General features: G+C 34.2%; 1 protein-coding gene across 1 annotated transcript in view; it reads left to right on the top strand.

The window, feature by feature from the left end:
- Window positions 1-7519: 7519 nt before the first annotated feature.
- The window catches only part of CNTNAP4 (contactin associated protein family member 4), a gene marked incomplete at both ends in the record, with an annotated part of 216329 nt that continues 197247 nt past the window's right edge, over window positions 7520-26601 (top strand). The window contains one exon of the mRNA XM_082782767.1: window positions 7520-7604. Coding sequence (XP_082638893.1) covers window positions 7520-7604 — 85 coding nt within the window. The remainder of the gene's footprint in view (window positions 7605-26601) is intronic.

The following is a 26601-nucleotide window of genomic DNA, read 5'->3' as shown; positions in this document are numbered from 1 at the left end:
ATTATTTATTTATTTTTTTCCCACATGGTCAAAATACATTTTACATAAACAACCTATTAATTCTTACTTTTCTAACATTTCTAATTCAAGAAGGATTTTAGTATTTTCCTTTGCACAGAGGAATAAAAACTAGGCTTATTTTCAAATTGTAATTTCTTGACAGTATTTTCTTGGCAATGAAACCTAAGCTATAAAGCCAGTCAATATCCTTTTAAACAGGTGCAATATCTCTTTAAATACAACTGAGTTAAATTTCTCATACAGAGAGTAGACACAAGATAGCTCCAGGCTGGATGCTTTTATAGTTTCATTTGCATCAGACTATGTGGGTATATCCTCGGGCACAGTCAGGACAAGCAGTATCTCATCTAGATTTCAGATGCATGAAATACAACCATTATAACCATGCAACTAAGCTCCCCCTATGATGCACACAGAAAGATAGCTGTGGATAAGACATCAGCACTGAGTGGACAACACATGTTAGGCTGTGTGGAGCAATAAAGTTAGGAAATAATCTTAATACACTGTTCCTACTGAAATTTCCTTCCCATGACAGGTGGGTTGGAATTAGATGATCTTTAAGGTCTCTTACATCCCTTTCAATCCAAACCATTTTATGGTTCTGTGATTCACAGACTGATTCTGTGAGTTAGGTTACCATACCTATGACTCAGTGAGCCACAGTCTAGAGCCTTCACAAGATTTGGTTGTTGCCTTTGAGAGAAAAGGAGCAGACGTTATTCTGTTACTGTTATTTATTTACTTATTTATTTATTTTTCTGGAATTTTGTGTGTTTGTATTCACAATCTTTATGACCCCTGAAGATTTTCAAATCCACATTTTCAAGCCCTGACACAGCCAACAAAACAGAAATGGAGAAAGGTTCTTGAGTTCCTTTGTTCTTGACAGGTCCTTTGGCTTTTACTCCATTACAGGTTCAGAAGCTTTGTTTCCTGCTGAAATATACTACTATACTATATTTCTACTACAAATTAATTCCTGGTTACAACTTGTTTTTTTTGTTTGTTTGTTTTGTGGTTATGTCACACTGGAACCTTATATTCCATTTGCAACTGACCAGTTCAGTTTGGACTTACCCATTCTCACGTTTCCAAATTAACTCCTCTAATTTACTGCTGATGCTGTTATTATCAGAGTTAGATAATAAGCTCTCTGCATATTTTGCTATTTACTATTGCTTAACTTTTATTCTTCAGGAAGGTCATCCTATGCTTTGTGTATGATAGTATAGGCCTTTCCTACACTGGCTATATTTTACTGGACGTTTTCCAGACCATGGTAAGCCTGTTCCTAATATTTGATCTGTGGTCATAAATTAATATAGATGATTTATACTTTAATGAAATAATTATCCTGATAACTTTCTTTTTTTTTTTAATATTAATTCTCCTTCTTATTTGTTGCACATCGTCTTTACTAAACTCCATCTTTTCTACATTACTAAAGAAATATCTTAAGTATATCATAGTCATATGTGTTCTTTGTTGAAGACCTGCATTTCTTTCCTTTAGGGAGGAATCAGATATAAAACAGAGCTATCAGTTTTGTGTACTATGATCTACCTTTGGTAAATCCATGTAATGTGTTACGCCATCCCTGTCAACTTTCAGTATCTTTTAGTTATTCTCCCCTTCAATATTTTTTTTCACTTAGAAGTAAAGCCACTAGAACCGCTAAGTATAAAGTCCTATAAGTCTTATGCAATACTACAATCTTTATTATTATTAATAATAATAATTATTATTATTATTATTTAATTTCTGCTTCTCATTTATTGTATTTGTACAAATTACTTTATTACTTTCTTATACATACATATGTGAGACTTGTGTAAAATGTTTATCAGCAAATGCACAAATTCATTCTCCAGTTCTGTTTATTGAAATTATGACTTCCTATGCTGGCACTCATTATACACAAAGAGTTTACTCTACAAGGTTAAAAACTCCTGAATGTTAAATTAGAAGAATCATGAGAGCTAAAATTATGCATTTTCAACAAAACTCAAAAAAGATGCCTCTAGTAAATCATGGTATTCTTCCAGGAGGGAAATACGATTTATCCTGCAGCAGCAGCAGAAAAACATTCTGTGCAGCTATACACCTTGTTCCACTCTTCAATCCCACTGTTAAGGCAGTGCTTAAACAGTCCAGATAGAGCTTTTCCATGTGTTCTTTTCCTCCTGCAGGTGATCTGGGCCACAGACACTCTGTTCTAAGTTTTGTGTGTTACCTGGGAAAGAAATAACTGTAATAATTGGCAAAATGTGCTCTTCACAGACAATTTATTATTTTATTTTATTTTATTTTATTTTTATTTTATTTTATTTTATTTTATTTTATTTTATTTTATTTTATTTTATTTTATTTTATTTTATTTTACTTTATTTTATTTTAGCTTAGTTTAGCTTAGTTTAGCTTAGTTTAGTTTAGCTTAGTTTAGTTTAGTTTAGTTATTTTATATTATTTTATTTTGTTTTATTTTATGTTGTTTTATTTGATTTTATTTTTTATTATTTTTTTTTCTTTAACAAGAACAGGCTGCACAGGAACTTACATCTTTGCAACCAGCAGACAAACTGTAGTATTCTGCCTCTACTGGGAAAAAATCATTTTACGGCCATTAGTTACACTGTATTTTTGGCATGCTTTTTTTTTTTTTTTTTTTTTCCTCTATGCTGTCTGTATTATAGAGGGCTACTATGATTAAAAATATACTTAGTAGCATTATTTTTATGTGAATTTTATTTTCATAGAATCATAGAATCATGGAATGGCTCAGCTTGGAAGGGACCTTAAAGATCATGTAGCCTCATTACTAACAAACGCTATGTAACATAGCTTTATTCATTTGTCTTTATGTTTGGCTTTGTGCATTTCTGTTGTTTGCAGCCTTTGCAGACAGCAGTGTTTTACTGCAGGATTGCTAGCAATGTCGAGAATAAGATTTAAAATGATCTTGAAACAGTTCAGTTTATGTTAAAAAGGCACATTTGCTCCAGCTGCATTATATGACCAGATGTCGTAGAGTACATGTAATGTAATAGCATTAAAACTGCAGCAGGTGGCACTAGAAGGAGGGTTAACCAGGGCCATCAAGCAGAGCGAAGATCAAGGAAACAGAATGAATTAGGATAAAAGAAACAGAAACGTTTAAAATTATATCTCTGTCTTTCTATTCTCTTGAAATAAAGATTGAGTAGCATAGTTGGTTGTTATAGAGAATGTTGGCTAAATGAAGTTGGATTAATAAAATATAAAATGCAGAAAGTGATGAGTGAATAGCTAATTTCTAAAGTTTGTCTTCTGAGGACTTAAGGGAATGAGGAATTTACTGCAGAGGACTAAAGCAAATATTTTCAACTGGTCTTTATGGACATTGATGACTCTACTCTAATTCTTGTGCTTTGCAAACAAATATGAATCTATTTATTTATTTAATTATAATGCAAAATGTAAGGAATAATTATGATATTTATTTATTTATTCCCGGTAAAGTTGACTTTCTGAGACAGACAAAGGAAAATGCTAACTGTGGGCTACAACCTGCAACAGTTCTATGTCTTTGTCACCTTTTCACATTGTTTTACAATTAGTGAGAAGACTGTGGTGTCACCATGAGTATGGATAGAAAAAAAAAATTGCTTTCATTTTGTAAACCAAAAATATTATGCCAGAATAATTTTAGATGGAATTTATTTTCCTAATAGTTTGAAACAGTTTAAAAATAATTTAAAAAATAATGATATTTTTAAACTTCTTCATTTTAAAGACCTTCATTTGTAAATGAAGATTGACAATATCCAAATAAGATGACTCAATTTTTGGTACAACCAAATTTAGCAGAATTTTCAAGAATGAGAATGAACCTGTAAGGAAAACAAAAGTAAAACAAAACAAACAAAACAAACAACAACAACAACAACAAAACAATGTTATGGAGAACTCACACATTTTCTAAATGATACATATATGCAGATCATTTTGCAAGAATAGGTGAGAAAGAAAACAGGACAGTGAAATAGTGAGGGAGATAAAAGACAATAGGAAGAGGCTTTTTTTTTTTTTTAAAAAAAAAAAAAAAAAAAAAAAAGTAAAAGATGTATATAATCAAGAAGGAATGGGAAATACTTTTGGAGGGTCCAGGAAGAAGATCTCAAAAGTTAATGGCAAACCTGGGCATTGTATGGGAAATAAAATGTTAGAATGGAGAAATATGCTGATTTTAACAAAAATATTTAATGGATGTAGGAGGGAGATAAGTTATGATGCAAAAGCAGAGAGGAGGTTGACTCACCAGTAGGTGAGTCAAACTTGCCTATTTTGTGCAACTTCTAGGTACCATAGATTAATAGACAAAGATGATTTTCCTGACATTCCATATACATTCTGTTAGATAGACTTGTGTAATTCTCGGTTCACACATAAGCATATGTACTCATTTCAGCATATTATTTTGTTATAAAAATAAGACCAGCTTTTCCATAATTATAAAATACATAATATCTCTCTGTGTACTTATTTGCAATTGAGTCAAAAATAAAAACAAGCAAAGAAACAAACAAACTAAGTAACTAAAAACACAACAACAAAAACCTCTGACCTTCTCCATCAGATTTTCCCTTTTTTTTTACTGTAAGCTATTTTATGAGACAGATATTTATCCACGAAGTCATTGGCATTTTTACTGATTTTGCATTACACTACTGGAATAATAATTCTTCCTAATTCAAAGCCCTGGGGTTCTGAGAGCTAATCTTAAACACTATCATTCTACAGAATGACCTTGCCAAGATTTTATGTGATGTTTTTCCTATTTTTTAAACATGATTTTTTTTTTCCTAGATGCAGAGTCCAGCACCATCCCATGGGATATTCTTTAGAATTGAGATGCAGTAGAAAGGACATTTTTATGCTCATTTTAATTTAGTTAGAATGTCAATATTAATCAATGGAACTTCTGTTCTTTCTTTTACGAAGAAAGACAGTTTACAGACAAGTTACTTCATAGTTGAACTAGATCCTGGAAATAGAGTTTAAAACTTAAGAGAAGCTTTAGGTGAACTAGAACTCAGGTGATGATCCATATTATCTTTGATCATAAATGCCTATTTAATACAATCAAAAATTGATATAAAAGAGACAATGTGCACAATATACTAACTTAACCTAGGTCTTTTTAAACATGATAGCATTTTAAAAGTCTTTTTAAAAGTCTTTTTAGAAGTCTTTTTTTTTTTTTTCTTTCTTTTTCTTTTTCCTCTTGCTAGTGTCTGATCTACAGACATCCTTCAGATGGAAAAATATGGTATACCAAAGCTCCTAAACAGAACACCTGAATTAGGAAGACAACGTTTGTGTGACTGGGCTGAATTTATATTTACTAACTCTGTTGACTGTATACTTCAGAATAAATCATAATGTTATTTTTCAATTCACTATTTACCTAGTTTCTTCCAAAATGTTAAGATGCTGCAGAGTAGAAACCCTCAGAAGCATCAGTGATGGAACCACTGATGAGACCTTTCAGCACAGCACTTGTCCTCATCTGTTTCAAAACTTTGCTAACAGTCAAGTTATTCTTCATACACAACAATTTATCTAGTGTTACAAGAAACACTTTAAGGATATAGTTTAAATGTAATGACCTAAAATTCCTTTCCAGCTCTTTCCCAAATGAAATGCTTGTATATATGTTCCAAACATTAGTACATGCCAATGACAACTTCCACTTTAAGAAAACAAATGAACAAACAAATGAACAAACAAACCAACCAACCAAAAAAAACAAACAAAATAAAATGTATTTTATGTGTATATATTGGAATAAAAGTTCTTCAGAAAGGATCAGCATATTCTTATGTTTATTTTGGAAGGATTTTCTCTTAGGGTCTGAAAATGTAATTATTAAGTGTCATTATTAATAACAATAAACCCACAGATGGTATTTCATAATTTATTTTTCTGAGGAGCAGCCTGTAAGTCAGCCTACACTCATTCACTGAAAGCAGACCATTCTCACTCATAAGTTTATAATACTTATTACATACATAAAACTTAATTCAAAAATGCAGAATTGCATTTTTGCATTTTTGCAAAAAGAGAGAGAGAAACAGAGAAACAGCAGTACACATATATAATGGAGAGAGAGAAACAGCAGTACACATAGATAATGTTCACACTGCCTCCCATCCAAAGGAAAGAAGAAAGGAAGAGAGGAAGAGAAAAAGAGAAAACAAGAGAGCAAGAGAGAGAGGAAGAAAGAGAGCAAGAGTGAAAAAAAAAAAAAAAAAAAAAAAAAAGAAGAAGAAAGAAAGAAAGAAAGAAAGAAAGAAAGAAAGAAAGAAAGAAAGAAAGAAAGAAAGAAAGAAAGAAAGAAAGAAAGAAAGAAAGAAAGAAAGAAAGAAAGAAAGAAAGAAAGAAAGAAAGAAAGAAAGAAAGAAGAGAAAGAAAGAAAGAAAGAAAGAGAGAAAGAGAGAAAGAGAGAAAGAGAGAAAGAGAGACAGAGAGACAGAGAGACAGAGAGACAGAGAGACAGAGAGAAAGAGAGAAAGAGAGAAAGAAAGAAAGAAAGAAAGAAAGAAAGAAAGAAAGAAAGAAAGAAAGAAAGAAAGAAAGAGAGAAAGAGAGAAAGAAAGAGAGAAAGAAAGAGAGAAAGAGAGAAAGAAAGAGAGAAAGAAAGAGAGAAAGAGAGAAAGAGAGAAAGAGAGAAAGAGAGAAAGAGAGAAAGAGAGAAAGAGAGAAAGAAAGAGAGAAAGAAGAGAGAAAGAGAGAAAGAGAGAAAGAGAGAAAGAGAGAAAGAGAGAAAGAGAGAAAGAGAGAAAGAGAGAAAGAGAGAAAGAGAGAAAGAGAGAAAGAAAGAAAGAAAGAAAGAAAGAAAGAAAGAAAGAAAGAAAGAAAGAAAGAAAGAAAGAAAGAAAGAAAGAAAGAAAGAAAGAAAGAAAGAAAGAAAGAAAGAAAGAAAGAAAGAAAGAAAGAAAGAAAGAAAGAAAGAAGAAACGAACTGTCTAGGGCGAGCATGCAGCAAGCATGGAGCAAGAGGTTTGTCTTAGTGCTCATGTGCTGGTTGCTCTGTTTTATTGTCTGGCTTTCGTCAGAGCTTCACATTTCCTACCTGTCACCACAAGGGGTGTCCAGGACGCGTTGTGAGCGTGCAGCCCCTGAAAGCGAGCTGCGCAGGGTAGCCTGGCTGTTTATCGCTGAATGATTCTGTGAAACTGGAGGAGAGATTCTTGCTGCTCTTCGGGGATTGCTGCTGCTGTGGTGGTGGTGGTGGTTGGGGGGGGGGGGTGGGGGGGGAACAAATTTGGAGGTGTGTATTCATGTATGAGGAGACGCCGAGTGCGTTTGATTGAGGTGTCTGCCTGCTGGAAAGCACTGCGAGAAGAGAGACAGAGAGGGAGGCAGTGAGAAGAAGAGGCAAGAATAAGACTGAACTACAGAGCAGCTGTTTCCTAATACTCTGGTTCTTTTGGATGCCTTAGTGAATGTGAACATGGATTCTGTCACTGAGATCTTCCTGAAGCTGCTGTTTCTCATATCTGTTCGTAACTGGAACATGGTAGTGGCAGGGAATAAATGTAAGTACTATATATGATTTAAAACTCAATACAGGGTGTTTTGAAAACTTCCAGGATATTTTATTTACATTTAGAATAAACATTTTGGGGGGATTATGTTTATTGTTTTGAAATCATGCCTGCAAGTTACTAGGCTGAAAATATTATAAAATCCTTCTATGGATTTTCATTGTGTCTAGGTACAGAACACTGTTTATAAACCTTACATTCTGAGAGTATCTGAAAGCATTTTACATAGAGATATGTGTTCAGACCCATTTGCATTTTTGTTTTCTGTTTATAATTGCAGCTTTTTCTAAGGAATTATGTCTTACATGGAAATTACTGGCAGATCTCTATTGTGTAATGCATCAGCTTGTTTTTTAGCAATTTATAATTTTGAAAGCTGGTATCTGCATCTCCTGAATTAAGCTAGCACTCAGATAATTCTGATTGACATTATAATGCAGTTCAACATCAATACAAATATAACAATGAAAAATGCAGATAACGAGACTTTATGGGTTCTGCATTTCTTGCATAGGGAGTATTGTATATTCATGGCTAAAAAAGACTATGCTATCCGTTCCATCAGAAAGTTTTTAAAAAATGAGCAAATCATAGTTAGCCAGTAGGGTGGTATTACAAAATAAAGACAGTGATTATAGTTTTAAAGAGAATCTGCCCTCTAGGACAAAAATCTGATATATATCCTAAATACCTCTGGTTTCAGTGTTGAATTACATTAATCATCCTTAAATCTAAAAAAAAAGAAAAATAACTTACAAGGAAATTAATTTTAAGACTTTTTCTCATTCAGTAATTGTTTTGAGATGTACTTGTTCCTTTTGATTCAGCATAAACATTCTGAAGGATTTAATTCTGCATACATGTGGTATAACAGTTGCTTAAATACCAGATGCTCATTATCTGAACTGAGCATATTTTCTTTCCTTCCTTTTAAGGCACTGGCTAGGAATCACAGGGATGGTGAGGGTAGAAGCAATATCTGTATGGAAAGAAAGTGAATGCCAAAGCAACGAGGAATGTTCAGGAATAACCTTACAGACCAGTGGCAGGGGCAGCTCCTTGGAAACATTGGAACATTGGCAGAGAAGTTTGAAGTGCTGTGTGGGTCTATAGACTAGGATTTTGCATAAGGATGGTTTGTAAACCAAGCATGCTCCCATGAGCCAGAAGTTCACACTGCAGCACAAAAATGATCTTGTGCTGTCATTCAGTAATGATATCTCATTTGATACTCAAGTGCATAGAGTAGCCCTAAACATGAATACTAAGTTCCTCTTGTTAAACACCCTTCTGCAATCCAGCCACAGCTTTAATTCTCTTCATCATTCTGCATTGTACAGTTTATGAATACATCCATTTTCACAGGACCATGATAATTGAATTGCACATTAATAGCATTTGGCAGTATGCACAAAGCTAAATCAGTCGATTACAAGGAGGTATATTAAAACCGTTGCGAAAAAAAAAAAAAAAAAAAGACTTGCAGCATACAGCAAAGCAGTAAAACACTAGGGGTCACTCTTACAATTTAGGAAACAAGATTTGAGGAAAAGACTCAAACTGCTTACTCTCAACGCAGAATTACGAAGCATAAAATAAATCTGGTATGAAAAAACATTTATTTTTGGCTTTCAAATACTTACCAAAATCAGCCAAACTCAAATGCAGTATAAAATGAGTGACCTGAATTAATAGATTTTTCACACTTCAGCTAATATTTATAAATGATTTGTTATTTTATTTATGAATGTATCCCAGCTACTATGTCAAAACATTCATTTGAACTGAGAAAGGAAGAACTCTACCCGTTCTACAGGAAATAAAACTGATTGTAGAAATGTGAAATTGGATTAAAAAGGAATGAATGTTAACATCTGAACAAAAGAAAGCTTGGCCAAACTAGTGTCTTTCTCCATTCCAGTATCTAACCTGGGATAAATAAATAAATAAATAAATAACCACCACACACACAAAACAAACAAACAAACAAAATTTTTATATATGTAAACATATATCATATCATGTTATATTATATTATATTATATTATATTATATTATATTATATTATATTATATTATATTATATTATATTATATTATATTATATTATATTATATTATATTATATTATATTATATTATATTATATTATATTATATTATATTATATTATATTATATATTATTTTGGAAATAAACCTTTCACTGGAAGAATTAGTTTATTTTAAAAGTGACAGTTTCCATCTCATGTATCAACATGTGAACTTAGTGCATTAGATTTCACAGAATAATCTCAGGAGAAAACTTTTTCATAACTAATGATTATAGCCAATACATGTAGCAGCCATTATATATTCATTTGAACTTTAATCTTTTCTTCTTAAGAAGTTAATCAGGAGTTGAAATCACTTTCAGTAGATCTATTATAGACATTAATATATTCAAAGATGTTTATGAAAGCATGTAAAATTCAGTTTCCTTGCATGAATTTTCATGGATAGTGGATTGTCAATCATCAAAGTAAATAAGATACTTTTTTTTTTTCTTCCTCTAAAGTAATCAACTCCATTTCCTTTAATTTTGTGTTTGTTTTTTAATACCAGATCATGAATACTTCATCTTTCTTTGGCTAACAGATATAAAGAAAATATATAAAATATATGAAGACCAAAGTAACTAAGTCAATTCTGTAAAGTAAAATTGGACCAAATATTCACATATTCAGAGTTATTTCTGTGTTAAAGAAAACTTAGGATTCCTTCTTTCAATAAATGATTGTTGCATTTTTAGGTATTTTGAAGATGACAGACACATCATCCACATCATCTATAAAATGAGAGTTAATATGATTTTTTTTTTCTTTATCATTTTGAAAACATAATTATAACTTTTCCTACCAAAAGAGGTAATAATTGCTGCTGGAAAACCAAATCTTGTAAATGTTCTATAGTAATGCTTCTCCTTGATATCTTCTTCCTTTGTTTTCTTCCTCATAAAGAATTACACTCCCAAAACATTGAGAAGTTTGAAATACACATCTGTTAACAGGAAAGTGTGTAAGGTCAAAAGTGAGTTTTAAATAGTTTTAAATGAGGTATTAAATCATAACTTCTTTAAACTTTTTTTTTTTCCTTTTTCCCTGTAAACTCTCTAAACCTCAAATATTGCATGAAATATGATAAAACCCTCTACACATATTGACTCAACAGACTAAAAATTATTAATGTCAATTTTGTAAATGGAATTAAAAACAAAACATTAGTGACTTTCCATGTAAATTCTCACTTCTTTATACTTCCCTTTGTAAAACTATTCAGTTTTACAAAACCTTCTATTTTCTCAATTCAGATTTCCATATTTTTACTTCAAAGACTGTATTTTTATGAACCCCAAAATGTTTATTATTATTTTTATTAACAATTTATTATTATCATCATTGTCATCACCATCATCATTGTTACTATATGCTGGACTTCTTGCTAAAGGCTTCCTCTAAGTCCAGCAAAGAATGACTGTTAATGATAGTGAGATTTTCATATAGAGGGGTCCACAATCATATATGTTCATAATATTATCATATGCAAGTCACTGTACAAGTAATATCACCAGTGAAGATGTTTACTTACTACAAGAAAAGTATTGCGATGTAATTTAGAAAATGTTTTGAATTTTGTTTGGACGTAAGTCATCAGTGCTGAAAAGTACTCTTTCTATTTTAACAACTTCATGAAATTGCATTTAAAATATACAAAAATGTTGTTTCTCAGGAACAACTTAAATTAAATTGAAATTCTTTTACCTCTAGTTGAAGTGAAATGTAGAGGAGGAGAAAATAGAAATGTTATTAATTCTCATTTAGCCTCATTACTATGTATCTTATGTTTATTATTCACTATTTCATCTCTGAGATAGCAATGGAGATCCTATCAGAGAGCAGGCCACATCTGGGCTGTTATTTACATGAATTAGAGATGTCTCTGGTATATTTTGAATGTTTTTAGTATAGTAACTATACTAAAGCTTGTATCAACATTATATTGAAAACAATGCCAATGGAAACATCTATCAAAATTTGTTTCAGACTTTCAAGGTTAAGAATTCACAGGAAGGTGTTGGGTCGATTAAATGGAGTGTAATCAACACTTCACATACCATTGCTTTAGGTTCTCAAATTCCCACAAACATCTGAGCTCAGTCAGTGGAATGGATGGAGAAAATCTGGTCGTGATTGATGGATGGTAACAGACAAGTAATGACATCCTCAAATAAGGATAGAATCAATTAAAATAAATAAATAAATAAATAAGCAGAATGTTATATGTGAAATTATCAGTGATAGTAATAGCTTTTGCATCATATGTTATTATCTAATGTGTTTTAGTTCAAGTACTGTTAAACATTAAGGGGTTCAGAATAATAACTAACTTATTCAGATCTTGATAATACTGTATTTGCCATTCTGCTTTCTTTTTTCACGTGTAAGCATGTATCAACATTCATCAAGAAAGACCAACTTTAACTAAAGCGTTGTATTCAATTTCCCATGTTTCACAAAATAATGCATATTTCTATCATTTTATATGAGTATAAATGCTCAAGTTTAGTAATATGTTTTTGAATATGTCTATGTAGCAGTAGAAAATGACATGCTACATATATGTGTTTCTCATCTGATATATCTGCAACTTCATCAGTTCATTTTATGAAAAAAACTTGGGCAAGCTAAAAAAAATGTATATTCTAAAACCTTCATCTGGAAAAAAATAGGTCAAATCTTTCTCCCAGCCCTTCCACCCTCCCCACTCTCTCCCCCTCTCTCCCCCCTCCCCCCCCCTCCCCTCCCCCCCCCCCCCCCCAAATAAATAAAGAAATAAAAAGAACTCTTGGATGCCGGAGAAATATTCCATGTTTTGAATATTGGCTGTCTTTTCCTCCAGAAATGAACCTTCACTTTGGTGCTACTTGCAAGCTTGCAAGTTTATTGTGAAATATATTAAAAGGTTAGAGTTCTCTTTTGTGGGAAAGTTTCTCAGTACTTTTTTTGTGTTTGTTCTTTTTTAGTTGCTAACAACATTTCTGATTATAGCAGAGGGTGGAGCAGTGAGACCATTCAAAGGGCTCAAATGTCCTGGAACACACTAGACAGCTTTCTAGTTTATATAATAGAATCACAGAACCACTGAATATTTGGGGTTTTCCCATGAGCAGGGAAATCTTCCACTAGATTGGGTTTCTCAAAGCCCCATCCAACCTGGACTTAAACAGGTCCAATGATGGGACATCAACAACATAAAGAAATACTAACTTTTAAAACTAGTCATGTCTGTAAGTGACTCCAGAAGTATACATTGACTTCTTTAAGAGGTTCTGTAGTGTAAAGTGATTTTTTTTTCTCTTGCTTCTCAGTTTTCAGTTATGTCATAAAGAGGAAAGGAAAGTAAAACAATAGTGATAATTTTGTGCTTTGGTATTTTTGTACAATTGCTTGCACTTTTGCCTTCCTTTCCCTTCCCTTCCCTTCCCTTCCCTTCCCTTCCCTTCCCTTCCCTTCCCTTCCCTTCCCTTCCCTTCCCTTCCCTTCCCTTCCCTTCCCTTCCCTTCCCTTCCCTTCCCTTCCCTTCCCTTCCCTTCCCTTCCCTTCCCTTCCCTTCCCTTCCCTTCCCTTCCCTGCCCTGCCCTGCCCTGCCCTGCCCTGCCCTGCCCTGCCCTGCCCTGCCCTGCCCTGCCCTGCCCTGCCCTGCCCTGCCTGCCCTGCCCTTTTTTATGTTCTTTTTAATTTCTATTACCTTTTTATTAGTAGTATTTTATTTTCCCTTTTCTTTTTTCTTTTCTCTGTTAAATATAAGTAAAAAAAAAAAAAAGGCAGATATATTTGATAGTTCTTTATTGTAAAATATTTTTACAGTGTGTGTAACTTGCAACTTAAATTTTTACAGGCTAGGCCTGTGCATGATTTCTATGTTAAAAATGAAAAAGAAATGTATGTTTCCATGCAATACCATTTATTACTTTCCTGTCATGACAAAAGCTGCTTCAATATGCCTTAAAAATAGAATTTATAATATATATATATATATGTTGTGATTATAAAAATGGCTCTGTTTTGATTCATTTTTGTAAAAAACGATGGAATGTTAATGTATAAGTGATTTTGGTTACTAGAACTTTTATCTTTGTGATGGTTTACATTTATGTACTTATTAATGCTTAATGATCTATTGTGTTTGTTTTATGAATGTAGCAGTATAACATTACAGATTAATATTTGTCAAAGGAATACTCTATAGGTCTCCCTCCATCAGTCGAAGCCTATACCACCAGTCTTCAATTAAAACTGTGAAATGAAGATATTCGGTGTCTTGTTTTGATTTTCTTTTCAGATTCACCAGTATTTATTACAAATTTCTATGCAATTTTTAGTAAGCAAAATATGATATGGCATAGAAGAAAAAAAATTTGTTTATGTACTACTTATGGCATATTTTCAATTAAATAATTTTTAAAAGTGATTGAAAACTTGAAAACGTTTTACATTTTGAACAGATTAAAATTAGTACCTACAGAAAAAATACTTAAACATACTTCTCAACAGACTATTCAAAAACAGACATACAAAACACCTATGTCTAAGGTTTTAAATCACAAAAGATTGATATAACAAACATATAAACAAATAAAACATTTTTAGGAAATTTATGTGTTAGGTCTAGTTACTTTTTTATTAATTATATCTTCTTCCTTGATAGTGTTCAAAATAAGTTACTGCTTATTCCTTGTTGGTAGAGTACCTATTTGCTTCTATAACAAACTTTTAGTAATTAACATAATTACGTATGTGGTCTTGAGGGAAATTTAGATTAGAAACATCATGATGAAATATTTGAATTTATTTTTATTACTTAATATCATTCTTTATTCAGATGTTAACTGAAGTAGATCTTGCTCTTTTAAGGGTTTGATGTGCCTAATTTTAAATTCAAATAGAAATTTTTCCCAAAACATAATTGTTCTTAAAAATGTGATTTTATAAAGATCTTTTTTTTTGCCCAGTATATTTAAAGTTTGTCCTCCACTAATTCCCAGCTGTGTCTGCTTAACATGTTCTAAGCAAAACAAAACAAGCAAACAAAATTGTCATGAAAAATGTAGTTAAACAAGAGGGAAAAAATATCATGATTTATATGATGTGTAAACTAATAAAGAACCTTACTAGTACAGCAAATAGAAGAGGTGGTTGTTCCAGGTCTGGGGCAGAGATTTTGAACAAGATAGTGAAAGTAAAATTTTCAGAGAGTGATGTGCAATATAAAAAAAGTGCTGCAAGCAGGCACCAAGAAGAAGGCACCCTCCATATAGGAAGACTCTGGTTAATTCACCTGCAGCACTGTGCTTTATGTTCTGCTATATTAGATTGGATATACTCAACATAGATATTCTGTAATCATCTGAAAGTTTTGAAGAGAGGACAGGGGACATTTCTTTTCCCAATATTACAAATTATGGGGAGGGCATATGATGTTTAAAATTATACAGCAATAATAAGAAAATACTAATTAGAATCTGGAAGATATTTTCATTGAAAAGTAACTAGAAGGAGATGCAGAATGTAAATTTTTCCTGATTTTTTACTGCTTTATAAATTAACAAATTGGTCTTACTCTTGGACAATGTGATGAACTCAAATGGTTTCTAGAGAGGGAAAAATATATATATATATATCTGTCTAAAATTAAAGACCTGAAACCTGGATGTCTGCCTCTGAGGTAGTTAAGTCCCTTTATAGTATGTGGAGAGAATATAGTAGTAAAGAATTCATGCAAAAGATAGAAGAAAAAAAATAATTCATGGAATGTTAGTTTTCTAGTATAAGACACTTTGCAGTGTAGAATTTGTCTTATCACTAGTTATGACTGTGAGTCTAGATAACAGTGATAAAACAGATAAAAGTATCTTGTTGTTTTTATTTGAAAACTTTTTTTTTTTTTTTTTTTTTTTTACCGACCAGCATATAATGACAGTTATAGGCTCTTACTAGAGAAGATCGGAAAACCTTTTATACTCCAACGCAACAAACTGTGTCTCTAAGTGTTATTTCTCGAACACCACTACCTATGCACCTGTCTAGTTTGAAATAGTTTTGTAATAATAGTGTAACTTTAATACCATTTGTTTTGTTTTGTTTTACCTTGTTATTAAGAAAAAAAAAAAAAAAAAAAAAAAAGACTATTTGGCACATAGGATTTTGTTATTATATCTATCATATATCTATCATAGAATATCCAAGTTGTAAGGGACTCACAAGGATCATCAATTCCAACTTCTGGGTGCCCAAAGGACCACCCTCCAATAAATAAATAAATTGGAGGTATCTGAGAACATTGTTCAAATGCTTCTTGAACTCCTGCAGGCTGTGTGCCATGGGGAGCCTGTTCCAGTGCCTGAACAACTTCTTGGTGAAAAACTTTTTCCTGATATCCAGCCCAACCCTTCCCTGTCACAGCTTCAATCTGTTCCCTCAGGTCCTATTACTCGTCACCAGAGAAGGGATCAACATTTGACTCTACACTTCTTCCTCATGAAGAAGTTGTAGACTGCAATGAGGACATACCTCAGCCTCCTCTTTTCCACGCTGAACTATCCAAGTGATTTTAGCTGCTTCTCATACATCTTCCCCTCTAGACCATTTGCCATCTTTATTGTCCTCATTTGGACAACCTTTAAAAGCTTTATATCTTTCTTATACTGTGGCACCCAAAACTGCACACAGTACTCAAGGTGAGGCCACATCAGCAGGACAATCGCTTCCTTTGATTGGCTGACAATGCACCCCATGATGTGGTTGGCCCTCCTGGCTACCAATGAACTCTATTGGCTCGTGTTCAGCTTGCTGTTGATCAAAACCCCTAAATAGCTTTGTGTAGGGGCTGATCTCCAGCATCTTGTCCTCCAGTCTATACATTTAACTGCAGTTGCCCCTTCCCAGGTGCAGAATCTGGCACTTGCTCTTGTTAAACTTCATGCTGTTGGTGATTGCCCAGCTGTCTAATTTGTCAAGATACCTCTGCAAGGCCTCACCACCTTTGATGACTGACCTCTGACCAACAGCTCCACCCAATTTGGTATCATGCATGAGCTTGCTCAAAAAAACATTCAAGTCCTTCATCCAAATTTTTTTTTATGAAAACACTAAAGAGGACTGGTCCTAAACCAGATATCTGTGGAACCCTACTAGTGACAGGTCGACAGCCTGTTGTAACCCTACTTACAAGAAACATCTGAGCCTAACTAATTAGCTAATGGTTCACCCACCTTATTATGCTTTCATCTAACTGTATTCTGGTCATTTTGTCTGGAAGGATACTGTGAGAGACAGTATTGGAAGCTTTACTGAAGTCCAGAACAATGTCATCGACTAACTTCTTTTAGTCAATTAACGGGGTGATCTTGTTTTAGAAGGAAATCAAGTTTGTTAGATATGACCATTCCCTAGTGATCCCATGCTAGCTCTGACCAGTAACTGCTTTGTCCTTCAGGTGTTTTTCAATAACTCCCAGAATAATCTCCATAATTTTAATAATAAATAAAACAATTAAAAACAACAATAAATTTCAATGTCTTTATTCAACCAGAGCTCCTAGGGAAATCAATGGGAGTTTTACCTAAACAAATATTAAATAAAAACTTTAGAAGAAATGAGATGACTATTCATTCATTGATAACATGTTGAATAGTTTGAATATAACTGGTCTCTATCTCTTTTCCATGCACAAGTCTTTTAGTTTTGCTTTGTTTGGAGGATTCAGATACAGAGTTCCGTAACAAAATAGAATTATACATTTGTCCCAGCTGACAAAAAAATAAATATAAGTAGTTTCATTGTAGTCTCATTTCTTAATGTATTTTTGAAAGGTTTGTATGACAATGATAAATGTGTCAAAGGAAAAGGAAAAAGGCAGAATTTTACTCATGGTATACTCTGTGAAAAATGTTATTCTGACCATTGTATCAAAAATAAATAATTAAGTAAAATGAAGTACAGAATTGACTAAATGAGACATGAGTCAGCTATGAAATCTTTGTTTGGATTTTCCTTCCTTCCTTCCTTCCTTCCTTCCTTCCTTCCTTCCTTCCTTCCTTCCTTCCTTCCTTCCTTCCTTCCTTCCTTCCTTCCTTCCTTCCTTCCTTCCTTCCTTCCTTCCTTCCACAAAGTTAAAAAAAAAAAAAAAGAGACAGAGACTGGGTAAAAAGTGATTATATATAAGGACCAATATGTATATTTTTGCACTATCTGCAATGAAGGGTTTTTATTTATTGAATCCTTTATAAAATGTCTGCATCTATTTGCTAGCTTCCTAGATATTTAAATATCCAATTAGACTGACCTAAATTTTGAACTCTGGGTAAGAGAATGATTCATATGTTTGCTGAAATTAAGTTCTGTTATACTTAGGAACTTATGATACTACAGTAGAAAATTAGCTTTTTTTTTTTTTTTTTTTTTTTTTCCCACCATCTTGTGTCATATCTGCAGAAAGGAAAAAAAAAAATCAAATCTAAAATGACAAAGATTGTGCAGCTTCTAGTTACAAATTTCACATTACAGTTTTTCTTGGAGCAATGTATTGTATTCTTAGTAGATATTTGATATATGGATAAATTGAGAAATTTTCAGAAAGAATTCCCTGATCTAACACACACCTCTAGTAAAGTGTATATGTGGGATGGAGATAATGAAGGGGACAGTTCTTGTTTTGATGTATCTAATATATTTTGACAATATCTCAGTGGATTTGTTTCTAAGGTACTGACGAAGGTGCTGAAAATGTATGTTGAGTGGAATTAAATTATGTCATGTTTCAGTGTGTGGTTGTGCATACTAGAACACTCAGGAACGAAAAACTTGATTTAAAAATCTGCTGGTGGGCTAGTGTCAATGAATTGATATCATAATAGATCACTATGACTTCCTTAGGAAACACTGAATATGATGTTTGAATTCACGTTCACTTTGATAGCTATATGCATATGTCTGGTTAAGTGGTTTAACACCTTAAAAGGAGATAAATATATATGTATATATTTGGGGGAGATTTATCTTTCATACCTGTACCATTTTACAGTAGCAAAGGTAATATCATTTACTGATTCTATATATATTTAATTATATACATTACAGATAATATTTTAATTAATATAGAACATTTGGATAACATCTAAAATTGTTTATGCCTCCTTTTCTCAGGTATTCTATTTGGACTCTAACACAAAATAATCTTAAACCTGGGAGACCCAGCCTTAGGAGAACATTGGAATGTACCTATGACCCTTGTATTTCATCCCTGTCATTTGTTAGTATAGAGCTATGTGCAGGAAAAAAAAAAAAAAAAAAAAAAAAGTTGATGAAGAAGGAATTCCTAAGGACTGTGAAATTCTATTTGGAACATTCCTTTGGAACCCCACTTATGTGACTATGTTAAAACTACACTTGTAATTGTGGACAGTTTCAGCCAGAAATAATAATAAATATATATATATATATATATATATATATATATATATATATATATACACAGGCATATAAAATAAATAAATAAATAAATAAATAAAAGTGCAAAATGCTTTTTCAGATCAGAATACTGTAAGATTCTATGTGTTTCTTAAACTGCAGTCTGTCATAGTAACCAGGTAAATTACTGGTAAATAGTAGTGGGTGACAAATACTCACTGTGTTGATTGTTATAGCCTCCTTTAAATGTTTTGGTAGCAGGAGTGCTGCAGGGGTGGTCTGAGAGGAGAGTCCAGAATCTGCCCCACATTAGGTAATAGCCAGTTCCAGGTGACTTAAGAAGGGATCTACTTCTGTACAAAGCTGAGCTCATCAGTGATTCTGGTTGTGCCTTCATGATACCACATTTAAGAAATGGTAAAAGAACAGTACGGTAGTAGCTGGGAGAGAAAGGAGTGAGAAAATGTGAGAGAAACAGCCCTGCAGACACCAATGTCAGTGAAGAAGGGAAAGGAAGTGGCCCTGGCACCAGAGAAGAAGTTCCCCAGTGGTCTATGGAGATGACTATGATGGAGAAGGCTGTCCCTCTGCAACCCATAGCATACAATGATGGATTAGGTATCTATGCTGCATCTTGTGGAGAAGCCCATGTAGGATTAATTCAGGAAGGACTGCATCCCATGGGATAGAGCCCATGCTAGATTAAGGGAAAAGAGTGATGATGTAGGTTTTCCCCACTGTATTTTCTCCCCCTGTTCTGTCAATTAGGGGAGTGAGATACTAGCATGGTCATTCATGGTTATTTATTGGTGTTAAACTACTAAAATATTTTCCATTACCAAAACCTTTTTATATGAACCTAAAACAAAAGTCTGTTTAAAAATATTTGGAACATGAAAACCAACTTAAATCCACTCATCAAGCTACTTGGTGTCATCAACTTGCCGGAGGGAAAGGATGCCATCCAGAGGGATCTGGACAGGCTTGAGAGGCTTGTCTGTGCAAGCCTCATGAAGTTCAACAAGGCTAAGTGTAAATCCTGCACCTGGGCCAGTGCAATCCCAAGCACAAATGCAGGGTGTGTGGAGAACTGACTCAGAGCAGCTCTAAGCAGAAGGACTTGGGGCTGTTGGTTGATAAGCATCAGTGAGCTGGCAATGTGTGCTTGCAACCCAGAAAGCCAACCATATCCTGGGCTGCATCGAAGAGCAGCAGGTCAAAGAAGGTGATTTTCACCTTCTATTGTGATCTCATGAGACCCCACCTAGAGTACTGTGTTCAGCTCTGAGTTTGCTAGTACAAAAAGGACATGGACCTGTTAGAGAAAGTACAGAGGAGGGTCATGAGGATGATCAGAGAGCTGGAGCACCCCTCCTATGAAGGAAGAATGAGTGACTGTGGTTGTTCAACCTGGAGAAGAGAAGGCTCTGGAGGGACCTTTTAGCAGCCTTCAAATACCTAAATAAAGCCTACAGGAAATATGAAGAGGGACTTTTTATCATGGTTTGTAGTGATAGGATAAGGGGGGTTACTTTAATATATATATATATATTTACATATAGATAGATAGATAGATATTAAATATAAGGAAGAAAGTCTTTACTCAGAGGGTGGTGAGACACACTGGAAGAGGTTGCCCAAAGAATTTGTGGATGCCCCATCCCTGGAAATGTTCAAGGCCAAGTTGGATGGGTCTTTGAGAAACCTAGTCTAGTGGAAAGTGTCCCTGCCCATGGTGGTGGTGGTGTGCAGGGGATGGGCATGAGGGGGCAGGGGACAACTAGATAATCTTAAAGATCTGTTCAACATAAACCACACTATAATACTAAGACTCTATGAAATTTCTTCTCAAAATTCATTGTAACTTTTTTCCATAACTTAGATATCACTAAAAGAAGAAATAATATACCAGATCATAGACTATAAGATCATCTGCATTAGAAAGTGGAGTTTGACATGAAGGAGAGGAAGGGTTATTTCTAACATATCTACAAGGTTCAGACTAAAAAGAAACTTTCTTTAAAATAGTAAGTGATGTTTTTCTCAGTGGTTAAACTCATTCTGTATTTGTGTAGCTTTGAGAATATTTTTTTTCTTTTTTTAACTACACTTGAGATGTCTGGCTTTCTGACTTTCTCCCTGTTACGGTAAAATTAAATTTCCAGCATACTGACATATAATACTGCTGTTCAAAATTTAGAATGTTGACATGGACAGAACAAAGATTTCCATAGCTGTTTTTTCTAGGCTTTATAAAGAAATTTAAAAGTAAATAACCCTGTCTGGCCCAATATTTGAAGAAAAGAAAGACATCATTTGTTTACTTAGAAAATTTTACACTTTCATAATATGCAGCTAGATTATAACAAACATGGTCCTTCCTCTAGGAGAGATATTAATTTAAATCTGTGTATTTACCATCTTGGAGAGGAGAGGAGAGGAGAGGAGAGGAGAGGAGAGGAGAGGAGAGGAGAGGAGAGGAGAGGAGAGGAGAGGAGAGGAGAGGAGAGGAGAGGAGAGGAGAGGAGAGGAGAGGAGAGGAGAGGAGAGGAGAGGAGAGGAGAGGAGAGGAGAGGAGAGGAGAGGAGAGGAGAGGAGAGGAGAGGAGAGGAGAGGAGAGGAGAGGAGAGGAGAGGAGAGGAGAGGAGAGGAGAGGGGGAAGGCAAGGCAAGGCAAGGCAAGGCAAGGCAAGGCAAGGCAAGGCAAGGCAAGGCAAGGCAAGGCAAGGCAAGGCAAGGAAAGGAAAGGAAAGGAAAGGAAAGGAAAGGAAAGGAAAGGAAAGGAAAGGAAAGGAAAGGAAAGGAAAGGAAAGGAAAGGAAAGGAAAGGAAAGGAAAGGAAAGGAAAGGAAAGGAAAGGAAAGGAAAGGAAAGGAAAGGAAAGGAAAGGAAAGGAAAGGAAAGGAAAGGAAAGGAAAGGAAGAAAAAGGAAGAAAAAGAAAAGAGGAAAAAAAATGAGGAAATAATTTTATACTTTAAACCTTAAACCTTATGATATTTTCTTATGTAATGACAGTGAATTCTTTTGGATATTATACACCTAACTTTGTACTTGCATATATATATAAATAAATAATCAAATATATATATATATATATAAAAGACTTCAAGATTTTTTTTTTCTATTTCTTTATAATAAAACATGATTTTTAAAATTTATTCTATAAGAAATGCCTACCACATGTTTATATCTTATTAATGTTCTTCACACTGAAGTGCTCTCTTTGGCCTCTATTTCATGCTCAGTTTTTACATGGTTTTATTATTGATGTCCATGGGTAATTACAGATGTGAATTTATAGAGCACTCAAGTATGTTTAGTTGCAGATAAGAATGCAGATATGAATGCATCTGCCTAAAGGTGATAAGGAAAATGATCTGTTGTTGTTCTGAGTCAGTTCATAGTTAATTTATATACATATTAATAGAAAAAAAAAAAAAAAAAAGGTAGAAAATACAGAAATACAGAACATACTGCACACACCTTTTGGGAGAGGATGTTCAGTATTGTATCTTCAGGTACTATGTGCTAAGTTCATATCTCTTACAAACAATGCATTCCCAAATGATAGAAAGCTTCTTTGTAATTACCCTGTTTCTCTAATTGTATTATGTTTACATGGCAAGGGTTTGATAGCAGTGGAGCTGCAGAATTGGCTTCTGAGAGAAAAATCCGGAAGCTGCCCCATGTTAGATAAGAGCCAGTTCCAGCTGGCTCCAAAAGGACCCACTGATGGTCAGAAGATGATAAGTGATGAAGAAAGCAGTTCCTGAAGAGCTGTTGTCTGTTTGGGAAGGACAGTATATCATGGAAGGGACCACATATTGCAGCAAGGGAAGAGAGTGACCATAAAGGAGCGTTAGAGATGAAGCATTAGAGACTGACCACAGCACCTATCCCCCATTCCCCAGTGACAGTTGGGTAGAGTAGTTAGAATACTGTAGACTGGGGAGAAGGTGATTTTAGTTTGTTTTTACTCCTCACTGTTCTAGTCTTCTAGTGGTAGACAATAAACTATATTACTTTCCCTATGTCAAGTCTATTTTGCCCACGACTATAATTATTAAATTATTTCCCTGTCCTTATGTCAACCCTTGTGCCCTTCCTATCATATTTTCTCCCCCTTTTTTCCTTGAGGGAGTGAGAAAGTTGTTGTGGTGTGGGTCAGCTGCCCATCAGGGTAAAACCAACAAACACAACAGTAGCACTTTAGACACTTTCTTCATGGACATTTTTTATAAGCAGATTGGTTGTTTCAATAAATGATATTGACAGTCACGACAATTAAGAAAGTTAGGAAAGTGTCTTTTTTTGTTTGTTTGTCTGTTTGTTTAAGACTTCTAGTGGCAATTGGTGTTTTCTTTGTTAGACTGATAGATTCCATTTACACTGTCCAGAAGGAACCCATACAGAATAATATTTCCATTTTAATCCTCACTAAAATGGAGTCACAAATTTACAAGATGTCCCTGTCCTTGGTAGGAACGTTGGTCTAAATAGAATTTCAAGGTCCCCAGCAACCCAAACCCTTCTGTGACTCCATGATTCTGTGATTCTGTCTATTCTTTCTAGCTTAATTATATTTTACAATAGTTAGAAGCAGATACTGTGGAGTCATGGAACTTTGGACACTTTATTGACTTCATTTATTTTGCATTGATAATGAGCTATCAAAAAAACCTCTCAGCAGCTCTTTTTTTTTTTACAGATTTCATCTCAGGTTTCTGATTATGCAAGTGGTTTGTGGTACAGGTAACATCATCTCTGTCCTGTCCTCTGTCCACTTCAGAGAATTTTTAAGGTTAGAAAAGACCTCCAAGGTCATCCAGTCCAGCCATCACCCTTCTACCAATGTCACCCACTAAAAAATGTCCCTATGCACCACATCAAACTTTTCTTTAAACAACCCCAGGGACGGTGACACCACCACCTCCCTGGGCTACCCGTTTCAATGCCTGACTACTCTTTCATGAAATAAATTTCTTCTAATTTCCACCCTAAACCTCCCCATGCACAACTTGAGGCTATTCCCTCTAGTCCTGTTACTGGTTATCTGTGAGAAGAGGCTGACACCCAGCTTCCCACAACTTCCTTTCAGGTAGTTATGGAGAATGGTAAGGTCTCCCCTGAGCTTTCACTTCTCCAGAGTAAATAATCCCAGTTCTCTCAGCCACTCCTCAGGAGACTTACATTTCAGGCCCTTCACCAGCTTCATAGCCCTTCTCTGGACACGCATCAGGCCCTTAATGTCCTTCCCAAAGTGAGGGGCCCAAAACTGATCACAGTACTCAAGGTGTGGCTTCAACAGAGCAGAATACAAACACCTTCTTGATCCTGCTGGCTACATTATTCCTGGTGCTATCCAAGATGCCGTTGGTCTTCTTGGCCACCTGGGCACACTGCTGGCTGATGTTTAGGCAAGCATCAACCAGCCCCCCAAATCCTTTTCCTCTGCACAGATTCCAAGCCACTCTGCCCTAAGCCTTGTGTAGGGTGTTGTGACCAAAGTGCAGGACCTGGTATTGTTGAACTTCATCCCATTGGCCTTTGGCCAATGACCCATTCTGTCCAAGACCTTTCTACCCTCCAGCAGATCAACACTTCCCCACAGCTTGGTATCATCTGCAAACTTACTTAGGGTGCACTCAATTCCACCATCTAAATCATCAATAAGGACATTAAAGAGGATGGCACCCCAGCACCAACCCCTGGGGAACACCACTCATGACCAGTCTCCAGATGGATTTCACTCCATTCACCAGTTGATTTCACCAAGAACATTTCCAATGTTCATGACTCAGCAGTGTTTCTTGTAAAGTTGGCTTATGTAAGTTAATATTTTATGATATGTATGACAACAGCAAGTGTAATTGCACTTTGCAGCGATTGTTTTTTGACCATGTGGTACAACCTTACTAGTCCTTTTGTTTCAGAACCTCATCTGAATATCTCTGTACTTGATAGTGCCAGTCAGGAAAAAAAAAAAATCCTTTTCTCACTGTCAACCCCTGCCATCACATTAAGTTGTTGATATAATAGCAAGAAATACATAGTTATTAAAGCTAGGCACTCACTTGAAGAGAAAATTAATAGGGCAGGAGCATTCACTGGAATGACAAAATCAACTTTATTTTAATACTGGATAAACTGATTAAGAAATAATGAAAATAAGTGTTTTTTCTAGACACCATGTAATATTCATTCAATATGAGAGATCATTCAATATGTTTTCTTTAACAATGAATCACACATCTTTAAGTAGGACAGAAATGTATGGTATAGATCAGAGTACAATTCTATTGATTTTGAAATGATATATGCAACTATGTATGGAAATGTGAGAAGACTGTGCTAAGTAGATCAGTGTCCAGCAAGGGATTTCCTCTCCATCAGCACAGAAAGACTGCTCATACTTAGAGGGAAGAAAGACTGAAGGAACTAGGGACAAGACAAAAACAAACTAATTCTGCCAGCCAGTATATACTTTAAGGAAAAAGAGTACATAGTTATGCTATCTCCTGTACCATTGAGGTTGCACTGTTTGCTCAGAGATTAAGATTTTGTCATACTCAACCTAAAACTGTCTTCCTATTTTCTATCCTTGAGTAAACAAAAGATTAGAAGCTCATACTTTTTTTTTTTGTTGTTGTTGTTCTACTTAACATTGACTTATGCATAAAAAAAAAAAGTTGGTAACTTAGTTAATGAAGTCAGAACTCAGTAGGGTAAGCACGGTTTCTCCTAAACTACATTTTTTTCTCCTTGAGTTGTCAGACTGCAATGTTAATTTTGTAAGTACATTGAAAAATAAATTATGTCTCAAAGGTCTTATTATTTTTTTAATGAATTTAAATATGTGGTTCTGTATGAAGATTCATTTGGAGTGTTATTTTTATGTTATTTTAGCTCTATTACAACATTTAGGGACTGTAGTATTTTTCTGTCTTTCTTTGATAGATATCATCATAGATTTGTCATATTGTTCTCAAGGAATAAGTGGAAAAGAATGATCCTTGCATATTACCTGGGTTATTCATTGTTCCACATAAGTAGCCTGATTAGTTGATTCTTTATTTGTGTTATATACATATAAATATGATAAAACCATCTGTATACAGCAGGAACTGGTCAGGCTGTTTATACATATGTCCATCTAGTGTCCTACAATGGACAATAATTCTAATGCATTTTCGAAGTTTAAATAATTGTAGATGTAAGCTGTTGATTTGCATTAAAATATTTTTTTTTTTTTAATATATTATAGATTTTCCATTTTACATGATAAGACAGTACATTTAGTACTTTATCAGTACATTTAATTGTTTTATAGTATTGTTAGATCAATAGACTTACAATATCCGTCTGAGAACAGGTAATCAGCAATGTTTAATTTTGCTTTCTGTCCCATTACTGTATTTATATATCCTTGTGGACATGTAATGTAAACTTTTTCTTTTTTTTAATCAACTTTTTTTTCCTTTCTTTATGA

The sequence above is a fragment of the Aythya marila genome (assembly GCF_965140915.1).
Source record: "Aythya marila genome assembly, chromosome: Z".
NCBI lineage: Eukaryota > Metazoa > Chordata > Aves > Anseriformes > Anatidae > Aythya > Aythya marila.
Note: the sequence above shows the minus strand (reverse complement) of the source record. Positions and strands in the feature narration are given on the sequence as shown.